The sequence below is a fragment of the Diorhabda carinulata genome, chromosome 3, assembly GCF_026250575.1.
Source record: "Diorhabda carinulata isolate Delta chromosome 3, icDioCari1.1, whole genome shotgun sequence".
In the NCBI taxonomy this organism is placed as follows: Eukaryota; Metazoa; Arthropoda; class Insecta; order Coleoptera; family Chrysomelidae; genus Diorhabda; species Diorhabda carinulata.
In genome coordinates this window covers 22,617,784-22,632,002 of record NC_079462.1, presented here as the reverse complement: position 1 = coordinate 22,632,002, position 14,219 = coordinate 22,617,784, and the positions used below count along the sequence as shown (strand labels likewise).

Genomic DNA, 14,219 nt, shown 5'->3' with positions numbered 1-14,219 from the left:
CCTCACAAAGCGGCTATTTTAAAGGGGATCAAAGCAACTTACATATCTATTAAAACCGCATTCAGTTGAATCTGATATATACATTTCATTTCAGTGGCAAACTTTATTATTATAGAGAATGTTAGAAATGATATTTATTACATTTGAAAAGAACAAATTTAAAAATCCAAATGTTCAGTTCTGTACAACTTTACAAATAATAATGACTGGCAATTATAATTGAATATTGATAATAATATTATATTAATTACAAAATTGAAATACCAATAAAAACGAAAAATTGAGGATTAAAAGTCTTCCTTGGCATGACAATGGCACAAGATGGAAAACTACAAAAGATAAATAAGAACTTCTGTTCTTATTTATCCATAAATAAATTGCTATATTCGTATTAACATTCAGATCAGATACATTTATAATTAGTCAGAAACAAAAATGAAAAATACAGAGTACAGGAAAATAGAGGATAAAAGAAGTTACGATAAACTAAGAAATAACATTATATGACAAAATTGAAATTAGAACCAATTCAAAACAAAATCGAGAAAGGACAACTAATACTATGTTATGAGAACAGAAGAAAAGCCTTTCATGCGGAAGATACATGAAGTACGAACTATCAAAAACAAGAAAGGAAGACCGAGGAGTATCAGCCTCTCAGTATCTCAGTTTTTCGATATTCAGATTTAAATTACCACCAGTAGATGCTGTCAGTGATACGGTTTTTGTTGAAAAAAAAACTAGAACTAGTGAATATTTGTCGGCAAAGTTGTGGATTGAAACGGAAGCAACTCTTCTATTTCCCATGTTCAGATTAGCTTACGTTTTTTTCCCTCGCGCAATTATTTCCCAATTTCCCCTTATTCCATGCAATATGCTTCTGGAATTAATCCAAATAGATAAATAGCTTCCTGATATGATAAGACTGAATGAATACCTACAATATGCAAAGAGTCAACCAAGTATCGTACGAATATTGTTAGTGTTCTGAAATTCTCCTCTTCGTTTATAGATCCAACCATATTAGAACTTTATAATAAAATTGAACACGATATTGGCCTGAATAACCAAACATTCAACTGTGAATTCTTATCGTCTTTCTAAAGTCGCGAATCCAGACCAGAGTTTCTAACTACAGATTTTACCTAAATTTTTATACCCTAGATAGAAGTCTATAATACGCTATTTCATCTTTATGTTTGTAACTGACGTTTTGGACTCAATTTTGCTCTGCTTTGAGCCATCAAATTTAATTTAAACTTTGCACACTTATCAAAAACTAAAGACAATGCAAAAAGATCGATCAAAATATCTGATTATCCTGATTAGATTTGCTAGAATTCTCTTTTTGTATCCTTTGCATGAGAGTAAGAAAGATAGAGCTTATGGGCGAACTATGTAAGCGCGCATTCCTAGATGCAACCATCAACACATCTGTACATATTAGATGGGTTTAATATAGCAAATTGAACTATAAAGTAAAAAAACTAAATGCAATTTAAAAACACTGAGAAACATGCTTTTGGAGTTAGAAAAGTACAAAATAAATTATAGTTTATATAAACTAAACACGCTCTTAGCAATTAATAAATTAAAAGTAAAAAATGTTTCTTGGCAACAGAATGATATTACTGATGAGAAAACTAATTCTTATAATTATATTGTAAAAGTATTTCTATGATATGATATGATAACTAACATCGAGTGACATGGATACATAAATTTCTATATCACCATTTTAAGGGAGTTGGTAAATGGAGAAATAAAGAATAAAGGAAAAGGAAGACCTACTTAGTGAGTAATTTTAAGTGGCTGTGACTGTGTTTATGATGTTGCGATAAACGATAAGAGCGACGATACTAGTAAAGCAAAGAAAATTATTTCATATTTCGCCATTAATATCGATAGTTAAATCAGTGAAATATAAATCACCATGAAAGGTTTGTCGTTTGGATAGAATTAATCTACTATCGCAATTCCTCTTCCTTTTTTCAACTCAACTCTTTGATGAAATTATCCAAACATGTACCTTCTTGTATCTATAGGGTGTGCAGAGAATTTGCGATTTTTATGCTGTTTTAAGAATATTTAACAGCACTTGAATCTAAAAGTATTCCTCCTTCAGAATCACTCATTTTAAAAAAAATATTTTCAATCGATTGGTTTGATCAATCTCTAAATGGCTTCACGTCTACTTAAAAGCAGAGATCGTCGCTATTGCCTAAACTTCACTATAAACGGCATATCATAGAAACGAATTTTGCGCAGCTCTTGTCGTTGCTCTCATCACTGCTCTTATCAAATATCGCAGCTCCAACATAAACGCAAATAATTTTGACGACCCGTAATAGGAATCAAACCCAGATTAGGTTAGGTTAAGTTACGCGCTCCAATCTTCACCAGTTAAGTTATCGTAGAGACACATACACACCTACATATGAAACCCACTGAAAGCCATCACCTTTTAACGCAGAGAGCCATTTCCAGCTTAATAAGGAATGAGAAAGAAAGGATTAATGAAAAACGAAGTCCTACTTTGTGAATAATTTTCAGTTATCGAAAAAAATTATACGCACAGTCCCCAGACTGGGAATCAGACTACGTTCTTTTGGGTACAAAACGAATATTCAATTTAAAAATGTCGTAGTAAGCACCCCTCGTAATTTTATTCTTATGTCAAGGATTATTTGTCACTTAGATATATGCTAAAAGCGTTTTTTTTAATTTTTTTCAATCAATAAATTAATTTAAATTGGGAAATAATTTTAATTTTTCAGTTTCAATTACACTAAACGAGAAAAATAAAAAACCAGCATTTCCGAAATCTATACCTATAAAACAGTTATTACCTGGCGTATCGGAAATAATAATTTACTTTGCAATTTAATTTCCATCACAATAACAGTAACTCATCGATTTGTACAAATTCAATTTAGACATAAATATATTTTATCGATACGGAAAATTGTAGCGTAGATGAGAAACGACGCAAATAACTTTCAAATCCTAACGATACTCTACCTGATACGAAGTATTATATCAAAACGACCTAGGAATAATGATATTCGTTTTGATAAATTCATTACGTTCAATAAAAACTGCATTTATTATCCAAGCAAATCAAAAGCACTTCACTTTTGCGTTGAACAAACCCCCATAAAATATGAATTAAACTTGAAAATCCTAATAATGAGAAAGAAATTTAATACGACAGATTTAATATTTATGAACACCTCGGAAAGAAAGTCCCGGATTTGGCAATATACCAATTATCTTTCTAAAAAATTTCCTTTTTAAATGCAAAGAAATGATTTTGAAAATCCTCAACTCCGTTAGAAGAAAATAACTGTTCCGCGGCACATGTTTCTCAAATCGAAGCTATTATCTTCAACAGAAATATGATCCTACATATCTTGATGTCAAGAATGGTCTCCTGGAATGACCTGGAAATGGGGAAAAATCAAATGGTAACTCAAGATGTTTTCCAAAATACGCCACGGTAAAACTAAGACATTATATTGTTAGTGCCTAATGACAATAATCTTCATATATGCAGGGTGAAAGCTTATGTCTAAATGCACCACTCTAATTGAATCAAACTCCTAGAAATCTGTACTTTGTTTTGATTTTTTGTTTTTGTGTATATGTCCGTGCTTCTGATCCAAATATTATTATAGATATGGGTACTTTTTATATATTCCTTTTTTATTTGTTTTGGTATTTTTTTGGCTGTAAACTGTCTTATTGCTTTTCAAAGATCTAAGAAACTCTTCGTCTTCTCTAATTGATTTTTCTTATCTAATTATAAAGTTTACATGTTTAGTCATTTTGTTTTGCTATACCTTGTTGTAATTCTGTTTTAGTTCACTCCCGTATATATCTTGCCGAATTTATTTAGTAATGTGATTACTATATTATTGTTCCTTTCTTGTATATTCGTGTAATTATTCCTGCCAATCTTCTGTCCTTTCTTCTGTGCCATTTATTTTGTTTATTATGATGTTTAGTTTTCCAGCTATTTCCATTTCTGCCGCTCTTATCATAGCTATTGGGTCTACACTTGGTGTCTCCCCTAATTTTAACTCCTGTATAGCGTATATTATTCCTTTTGTAATTATTTCATCTTTGTTGTATTTCTGTTTTATTTCATTTCCGTATATATCTTGCTAAATATACTTAGTAATTACTTAGTGATTACTCTGTTTCTGTCCCTTTCTTCTATATTCGTGTGATTATTCCTGCCAATTTTCTGTCGTTTCTGCTGTGTCATTCATTTTGTTTATCATGATGTCTAGTTTCCCATTTATTTTCAGTTCTGCCGCTCTTACCAAAGCTATTGGGTTTACACCTGGTGCTTTCCCTAATTTTAACTTCTTGTCCTTTAGCCTCTTTGTTTTTCGCCTCGTTTATATTATTTCCTTCTAAAAGATCTCTTTCTCTAAAATATTTTCTCCATATTTCCATAATACCTTCTTCGTTTGTTATTATATATTATTTTGCGTCTTTGATGTTTATTGTATAATCAAATTTAAGTTAATAATTGATGAAAAAATATTACAATAATTGTTGTATAAAATATTTCCAGATCATATTAATGTCTATACATTTGAAATTTTATATCAATTGTCAAAAAAATCGAATCAAGAGACATAGACATCCGCTTTGTTCTGGATTGTTAGCTGTATAGAAAAATCCTACAGTTAAACATATATTTATTAATAAAAAATTATTACTCTATGTATTTGCCTCTGATAGTTTTCGATATAAACTGAATTTCCGATGATTTGAAACGACGGTCACATAACTTTTTGTAAATAATTAAAATTGTTTAGTATTTCTTTAGTGTAATGAATGGTCCCAGAACCGAGAACAGGTCGTATGTTATGTATTAACAGTGGAAACGTTTATCAATGTTTACTTGTAATCAAAATCCACCCTCGTAACTTTATTTATAAGCAAACAATAACTCGAAAGCCGGCAGAATTGATTGAACAAGTTTATTCAATTTTCTGCCAATCGAATTATTTCCATAGGCCACTGCGTTCGCAACTCTGCCGGTGTGTGTGTTTAGTACACAGTAAAATCGAATTTTCTATTAATGCCAATTTCTGCCCATGTAATTTTCTGGAAACGATAATTTTGTTGGTACGATTTATTTTCATTTAGGGCTAAACTTTCAGGGATTTTAATTGGAATAATAATTTGCAGAAGGAAAGACAAAAGTAATGTTTCTTCTTAATATATAGATTTTACTACACTATATATAACTTACTCTGTTAGTTTGTTTTTGTCTGTTTAGATGGAGTTTTCGTCTCAAATTTTCTCTAACTTTTAATCAACCTATTGACTTGAAATTCCACACACTTTTTAACGTCCCACTAGAGATAACGACAAGTAGCACGCTAACATTTTACTCGCTGCTGAATCTTTTCAATTATATGATAATACAAGTACTAAGAAATAAGGGAGTCACGCGACTACTAGCTCTAGTGACATAGTACGTTATTGACGCTAGTGGAATGTAAAAAGCTTGATAGTTTTTCAAATTTTAAACGATCCATTCTCAAAAACTTGAAGTATTCTGCAGGGTCTTCATCTGACAGTTATCTCAAAAGAGCACCAAGATTTTCTCGCCTCCTAATTCAATTCCAGACTCAAGAAGTTCCATTTCATACATTTATTTAAATTTGTCTAAAAAAACTGCGATTTAAAGGAAAATAAGTAATTTTTAAAAGGTACAATAATAACTAAACACTTCACATAAGCATCTGACGATCGCTAAAATTAACACCAATACTACTAGCCAAATAGCGAATATTAGCTGCTAGTAAACTAGCCTAGTCTTTACCGGTCATTAAGGCTGGGATATTTAAACAAAAAAATACTCGAAATATGCTTTAATATATGCACGCCTTTTTGGCATAATAAAAAAAAAGTAAAACCTATCACATCTTATTATTAGGTACTATTAAATATTATTTCTGTACACTTACAACTATACTGCAGTTATTGTTAAAAAAATTTGCTCCTTTAATCGTCGCAGCTGAATTTTTATAAAATTTGACATGAATTTTTTCCGCCTCAAGACACGTACCCTCCCACGTCACTTCTAGTTTTGGAGACAAAGGGACTTCTGGAAAAGCTTCCTTAAAATAGAGCTCTATTAAAAAGAAAAAACTGATTTCTTTTTTCATTGACGACCCTAGTGATTCCATAAGCAAGTGCGGTAAATTAAATTGGATAAAATACTTTTATATACGACGTGTGATTGGTAATGCTATAGAAAAAGCAAGCATGCGCCAAAGGTTAGCCATTATCAGCTGTTTAACCTGAAGCTTACTCTTTCGAATGCGATGTCAAACGTGTCTGTAGACAAACCAGTGTATCCGTTGCCTTCGTTTATACAGGGGCTATTTTTTTGTTTTGTTGAAAAAATAAAATCATCGAAGTAAAAATAGAGCAACGGATTGTTGTGAAATTTCACATAAAAATTAATTTGTGAACCAACTGCATGGCAATGAATGTTTGACGCATCTACGTGTTTTTGAGTGGTTTAAACATTTTCAAGATGGCCGAGAGGATGTTGAAGATGATTCACGTTCGGGTTTCCTGTCCTCGCCAAAAACGGATAAAACAAGGTTTGAAAAAACAGATTCACCATCCAAGGAAAGTTCCAGATAGCATTGAATCTTCTTCAGTATTTTTGATCAAATTTCAAACTCTATCACTCAAATTGTTTCATACATATTTATGCAAAATATCTATTATTATGAATGACGGTTTTGCAAAACTATTGAAAATAAGAAGCCTCTTTTATTGTTTCTCACAATTTGAAAATATCGTAGGGATAATGAAACTAATGAATTTTTTTGGAAGTTTCCATTTTGCAATAAGTCTCATGTTACAAAACAAATGTAAACTAATATATCAAATTTGAAGAAAATGTACGGAAACGCGAAAAAATGTGAAAGTGACAATAAATTTGCCGAATATGCCGTCAAATTAAAAAAAACATGTCTAAATGTGCTCACAATATACTTTTCAGCTTTGATATCATCAGCATATATTTTTTAAATAATTCTTGAAGACCAATTGTATCAAGATTAATTCCAAAAATATCATATTTTTAGTGCATTTGATTACTAATTATTATAGTTGAACAACAATGATAGCGTTAAGAAGAAAGGCACGTCGTTATTGTAGGTGTCGATCTTGAAATTATATTTGTCGAAGATGTGGTTCTTTGAAAATTTGACTGGAAATCCCATCATGTTTAATTTCCAAACTTTAGTATATTTTTAACGTTGATATCTCTCAGAATTTCACATTACGTGATCGTTTTATTAACGATCCATTTTTAAATTCACGAAAATTGCTACTTCCCTCTTTCGATCTCGAGAGCTTTTATTTTCCACTTGTTTTGGATATTCTCGTGAATTTTCGCTAGTGAGATATGTGAAACAAATTCATCTTCCAAATTTATTTGGCTGTCTTCTTGTTGAGTTTTATAGATAAAATTTTCAGTGAGCTACCGTATTTAAAGTAAATTTAAGAGACATTGGAGATTTATTGTGGTACTTTAACCTCACTAAATATTCATTCAGCATATAATGTCAATTTATTATAGAATTAATTTAATAAATATGTTCTAGTTATTTAAACTCTGTAATTTATTTTGCATTATTGAATTAAATAGCCCATAGGTATTTACATTAGATATATATGATATTACATAAATGGAATGCAAACACGTAACATGATGGCAAAGTGATACGTAAATTGATTGATTAATACATACAAAATTAATTCTCTAGCTCGGTACGGTCGATTTCAGATATTGCTTCTGTTCTAACAAGAGTGTGTAATTGTATCCATAATTCCGAGAAATATATATCCAGCTCTCTGTTTAATAGCAAAGATCTTCCCGCATATGTACGATTGTGTGAATAGAATTGAATACGAAGTTAAATCAAATAGAGTATGCATTGATTCTTTTATATGGGCAACACCAGTGGCGCGCAGTGTTTAAGAACCCATAATATAATGTAATATTTAGAATTATAAACCTTTATATTCTCTTTGTATTATTCATTTTTAAGATCTCATGATCTGTTAGTTTTACAGGTTCTTCTGTATCAGTTTTTAGGAGGTGGACTGCCAGCTGTCCATCCATCTCTTAGGTGGTCGACCGGGTTCTCTTTTCCCTATTGGTTTCCGTTCAAGTACGATGCGTGGCAGTCTTCTCACTTGGGCGTACCAGTATCTTTTTCTCTCCTCCTTCTTACACCCCACATTGTTCCCTGATGTCAGTGTTCCTGATTCAATCTACTCATGATTTTGCAACTATAGTCCTGAGCGTTTTCATTTCGGCTACCTGAAGCATGCTTTTCGTTTTGTTGATTTCCTCTCTGATTTCTATTCCGTATGTCATAATTGGCCTGATACAAGTTCCTGATAGATCCTAACTTTGCTATCCTTTCGCATGTATTCGTTCGCCCATATTATCTGCCTCAAGTAGACCGATGTGGCAGTCGTTTTGTTGATCTGGCTTCTTAGGTCCATACCATGTATTTAAATTGTGAGACTTGTTCGATGATTTTATCGTGAACTACCAGCTTACATCGTACGGGCTCTTTAGCAAAGGTTATGCCTTTCGTTTTTTCTGTGGATATAGTCATGTTCATCGCTTGGCTGACATGGCAGAATTTGTGTAGTTGTCTCTGTAGGTCGTCCTGCGTTTCCGCGAAAATAGCTGCATCGTTGGCATAGCATACCATGCTGTTTCTTTTATCCTGTACCATTCGATTTCCCATATTTAGTAATAATATTCCTCAGATTTAACAGAAATGGGCTGCGGACTGCTTTTACGATGGAGTCTGGCGTTTCTTTCGATATCAGTATATTTATAATATCTGAAAGCGGACCCTATCATATGCCTTGGCCAAATCGATGAGGCAGGCATACGCTGGTGTATTAAATTTTTCTTTTAGCTGTTTAATAATGAATATGGTGTCGGTTGTGATCTGTTTCGTCTAAAACCTTGTCTTTTTTTCCTATTCGTTATTTGTGTTTCAAGTTTTCATGTTTGTGTTCAGCAGCGTTATGCTCCTGTAGTTGTCTGGGTGCGTCTTCTGTCCTTTCTTAAATATAGGGATAGTTATACTTTTGTTTCATTCCGTAGGTATTTCCGATGTCTCTAAAATTTTGTTATAGAGAATTTTTAAATGTTTTTCTAGCTCGGAATCGGCATATTTTAGAAAATCATTTGGAATGAGGTCTGTTCCGGGGGCTTTTCTGTTTATTTATTAGAAGAAAGTTAACCAAAAAAAACTGATAAAAGTTAACGATGCAACTAAAGATACAGTGTATGACTTTTATAAAGCCAATTTCGTGACAACATTGAACATGATTTAGAATTGAACTGTGTTCATATTTTAATTAACATATAAATGTTGAATGGAATGTGGTTTTAAACATATAAAATATAGTGTATTTGAATGGAACCTAATCTAATACATATCACATAGTTAAATGTGGCTTAATAATCCTCAAAAGTTTGTCTTGTCCTTGCTCAAGAGGTAAACATGTAATTATTCTTTATGTTTTTTTGTACTAAATGTTTTGATTTATCTGCTTAAAACATTTCTCAATCTTGTGCTGATTACCCCGAATACATGATGAGCCATTATTTCGAAAATAGTTCACCAAAGCTCCAGGTGGATGCATATTCTCTCACATTGTAGACCACTGTACATTGAGGTAGTAGTTCCTTTGTTTTACGTATTTTAAAACTTACAAGTCTGCAAAAACGAAAACAATTTGTATACGAACTTCAAAAAAAGGTGTGTTGGTTCAAAAAGTATAAATAACAGCACGTTTTTGCGTCTCAATCGCTAACTGGAACTAAACTAACATTTAAAATACTGAAGAAATAATTCATAGTTGAGAATAATGAAGAAATCAGTCTGTACTTGCAAGTTTTAACTTGTCGCACTAACCGAAAAAATATAAACATGCACTCTTGTAAACTTGTTTGAAAGACACCGTTTGATCTTCGTTTACAATATAAAAGAGAAATTTGTAATTTTGAAATGAATTTTGGGGTTGGAAAAACTTTGATTGGTAGTGTACATGCACCGTTATGAAAACTTGACTCATCAAAGCACATAAACCTTCTGGTGATTTATATTAAATTGGGTCCATTCAAAAAATGTTATTCTTCTATGACAATCACGGTCAAGTATAATTCTTCCAATATCAATTGCAGATTATAAAAATACTTGCCGACAATTTTGTTTGTGTTTGTGAGCCCTTTTTGTACCCCATTCGTCTATTATAACTTCGATAGTCTTTTATCTGACGCAAATAATCTTGTCGTCATCGAACTATTCTTTACGATTTGGTTATTGCCATGCGTTTATTCAGTTTTTTGAGTTGAAAACCATATGCTGACAAAACTTGACTCAATATTTCTAAACTGGTATAATTGTATTCTGGATAATTTGCTACCTTTTGCTGTATTACTTCTAATGTCGCAGTTTTGTTCTCTTTATATAACTTTATATAAACTATAAACTACGTATAAACTCTGGAGTAGCTTTGTCAACTGATTTCAGTTTTTCTTTAAATGTATTTCGGTTCTGTGAATGATACACAGCAGCCCCTTTCGTGACTACTCGATAAATGGAAAATTTATTTACTCTAGTTAATTCAGCACTTCTTATTATGAATGCATTATCAGATTACTGAATATTCTTCTTTTCTAAATATTCGAACATATCTAAAATAACTTCTCACAAAGCCACGCCACTGCTTATCGCAGACTGTCTAGCAGGAATATTTCAAAGACATTGTGTACATACGCCTTCCGACAACTTCGGCCAATAGAAATGCATTTATGTTTTCATTGGTAAACAGTGGATATGAGTCCATGGGGACTGACGGTTTGTTAGGTGTGTTTTCATTGTTTCTCGTCTAACTGTCTTATTGATATTGGAAGAACTATAACACATGATTGAGTTGGATGCATTTTATAGTTTTTTGAGGTTTCTTTAAACGGCGCCATGTCTTGTTGAAAAAGATTTGTCACACTTGCTCTTCTGTAATACTCATTCCATTTCCCACAGTTGAGTCTGTTTTTGCTACATTTTTTTTTCGTATTTGGGTTCACTAGTGCGATTAAAATGATCCATAAGTTACAAATGCTCTTTTTTGCGAGCCTTGCGGCTGAAAAATATTTGACAATGAACTAGCTTTAGATCTAAGCAAACACATTTTATGACATTTACCTAATACCCGAATTATGTCCATTCTTTCTTAAATAGAAATATATTTCTATAAAATATGGAAGGCTCCTTCATCCACTATGTATAGAAAAGAGAACTTTACAATTACGGAAATATTGCATCATTTTATGAATCTCTATTAGGTGAAATACAATTTTTTTCTCCTACAGATCGTTGGTTTACCTGCGACTCCTACATAAACGTGACCATACTTCTTAAATGACTCTTTGTAACGTAAAAAAACTTTATATCAAAAGTTGCAAACTCATTTGTTTCATGTGTAAGTTATACATTATTCTGTACAGTGCGAAATACTTTCAAAATATAGACCTTACAAATATTAATTATTTTTGTCAATAAAACTTTTTGATATCTCTTAAAATAACCCTTTGACGTAATATTGGTATATCCTGTATAATACAATAATAAATAGAAATCGATTTGTTTCGGAATTTATTTGAAAATTTTGTAAATATCATAATGATCATAAATGAATGTGTTGACTTATAAATGTACCAGAAGCAGTTATTTTTAGTTAAATTTAAATTTAATTTACCCCCAAATTATTCCTATTAACCATTCCACATAATATTCTACATTCCATTCCACGTTATATAAAAACGATGTTCAATGAATAAATGTTTCATTTGTTTCAGGAGAGAAACCCTACAAATGTTCATGGGACGGGTGCGAATGGAGATTCGCCCGCTCGGATGAACTGACACGACATTACCGTAAACACACAGGAGCCAAACCGTTTAAATGCCGCCACTGCGACCGATGCTTCAGCCGGTCCGATCATTTAGCATTACACATGAAACGGCATACTTAGATAGGTCTACCTCCTACTTCCGCATCACTGCCAGTTACCTAAACAGATAGTGTAAGTACCAAAGTTATATTTTGATGTTTTTATTACGAAAAGGCTCATGATCCATGAATAATTTCTTATTATACAAAAGGCAGCTCTACCTTTAGTAATTCCAACATATTCATCAACTGAGGAATTAAAATTGCTTCATATATAAAACGATTAAGAGTTGGATTTCTAAATGATTAAATCGGATTCTAAATTTATCAATATCGATACCGTCATCGATTGAAATTATAATATTTTCTTCACCTTTTAATTTCGAAATTTCCATCACGTTATTGATTTTGGTGAATTATCTTCTCAATCACTTAATTTCACCTTCTCAGAGGCGTTTTTATCTACGGGGCAGGGGTGCGTTGCACCCGAGCACCACTCGCCGCGCGCCCCCTGGCGCGGCAATTTTAATGAGAATGCACCCGTGTTATGATGGCACACGCCTGGGCGCGGTAAAATTTAAAGTAACTCATGTAAAAAGTACTACGGTTTGCATTACTACATTTTGCATTGCGTTGCGTCTAGAGCTAGCTCTTCATAACTAAATGTGTCTAGTTTTAGAAGAGACTTTTGTTTTATATTGAATAAACCTTAAACTACATAGGAGAGCGTTTACGAATTACGTGAGGCATTTTTTTGAAATATTGGACATGCCCTATCTCCATGTAATGGAACTTCAGGTTTGAAGATATCCATCCTCCATCTCTTATGTAAGAAATCTGGTTGAAAATATATATGTATAGAACCAAACAAAATTTCAATGTCAAAATATTTTATTACTCAACATATTCTTCTTTTAATTGGATACATTTATTACAGCGAATCTTCAACGACTCTAGACCTTTCAAAAAAAATGTTTCTTCTTGCTCTGCAAACCAGACCTCCTCGTTGGAAGAAAATTTACGATCTTTTAAACTTCTTTTAGTTGAGGAAAGAAATGATAGTCGGACGGAGCCAAATCTGGTGAATAAAGGGGGTGTTCAATTAATTGCATAGCAACATGAGATTTGTGTGCAGGGGTGTTGTCCTGCAAAAACAAAACACCTTTGGATAGCTTTCCGCATCTTTTCTCTTTAATTTTTGCCTGTAGGGTGGTCAGTAATGTCGAATAGTAATCTCCAATTATTGTTCTACTCTTATCCAAAAAATCAATCATGATTACTCCATGGCAGTCCCGAAAAACTGAAGCAAGAACTTTTCCAACAGATTTTTCTACACGAAACTTCTTAGGTCTTGGAGAACCAGAGAGTAGCCATTCCATCGATTGTTGCTTTGTTTCTGGATCGTAGAAATGTACCCAAGTCTCATCCATAGTAAAAAATTGGTTTAAGAAGTTTATATCGTTTTCAAATCGAGCACAGATCGAACGCGATGCTTCTACCCTTACACGCTTTTAGTCAACATTCAAACACTTGGAGATCCATTTTGCAGCAATTTTTCTCATGTCCAAATTGACGTGAACTATATGATACTCCAATTTTTCGATTTTCACAATTTCGGTGGACACCTTTTTCCTTTTAATTTATTGCGTAACTCTGGTTTACTTTTTTAACGTCAAACTTTACACTGACACTTCTAATAAGTTATTGTTCATTCCTATGGTAACGCAATATTTTGTTTATGTATGCAACTGGTCTAGGCTAACTAGATATCAATACATCCTCGTAAAAATGAAAAATGTGACCTCTATAATTATTAGTTACTATCATCAACAGCAAAAAGATTTGATAACCAGTTTGACAGAGAGTCCATAACTGGTGTAGTCAAATTATTCCCTATCGATCCACATATCTTTTTCATTTTTTGAACCTTAATAACATACATTATATCATTTTTTCTTGTTTTTAATATTGCATTGGATGCTTTGGTCGTAGGGTCCAATAACTTCATGTGCGCACTTGCTCCTTCGATGCGAAATACATCCCACAAGTTTAAACAAACTCTATTCTTCAATTTATCTCTTACTGGTGGGAAGTAATAATCATATCATAATCAATTGACAAATTTAGAGACAATCTTTGGAACAAACCTTACGTAAGAAAAAGTGAATCTCACCCTCCCCTCTC

The 14,219-nt window shown here is 32.4% G+C and overlaps 1 protein-coding gene across 1 annotated transcript in view; it reads left to right on the top strand.

The window, feature by feature from the left end:
- The window catches only part of LOC130891651 (Krueppel-like factor 7), a 506,531-nt gene that overhangs the window by 396,586 nt on the left and 95,726 nt on the right, over nt 1-14,219 (top strand). The window contains exon 4 of the mRNA XM_057796504.1: nt 11,942-12,168. Within this exon, the coding sequence (XP_057652487.1) occupies nt 11,942-12,117 (176 nt within the window). The 3' untranslated portion in view covers nt 12,118-12,168. The remainder of the gene's footprint in view (nt 1-11,941; nt 12,169-14,219) is intronic.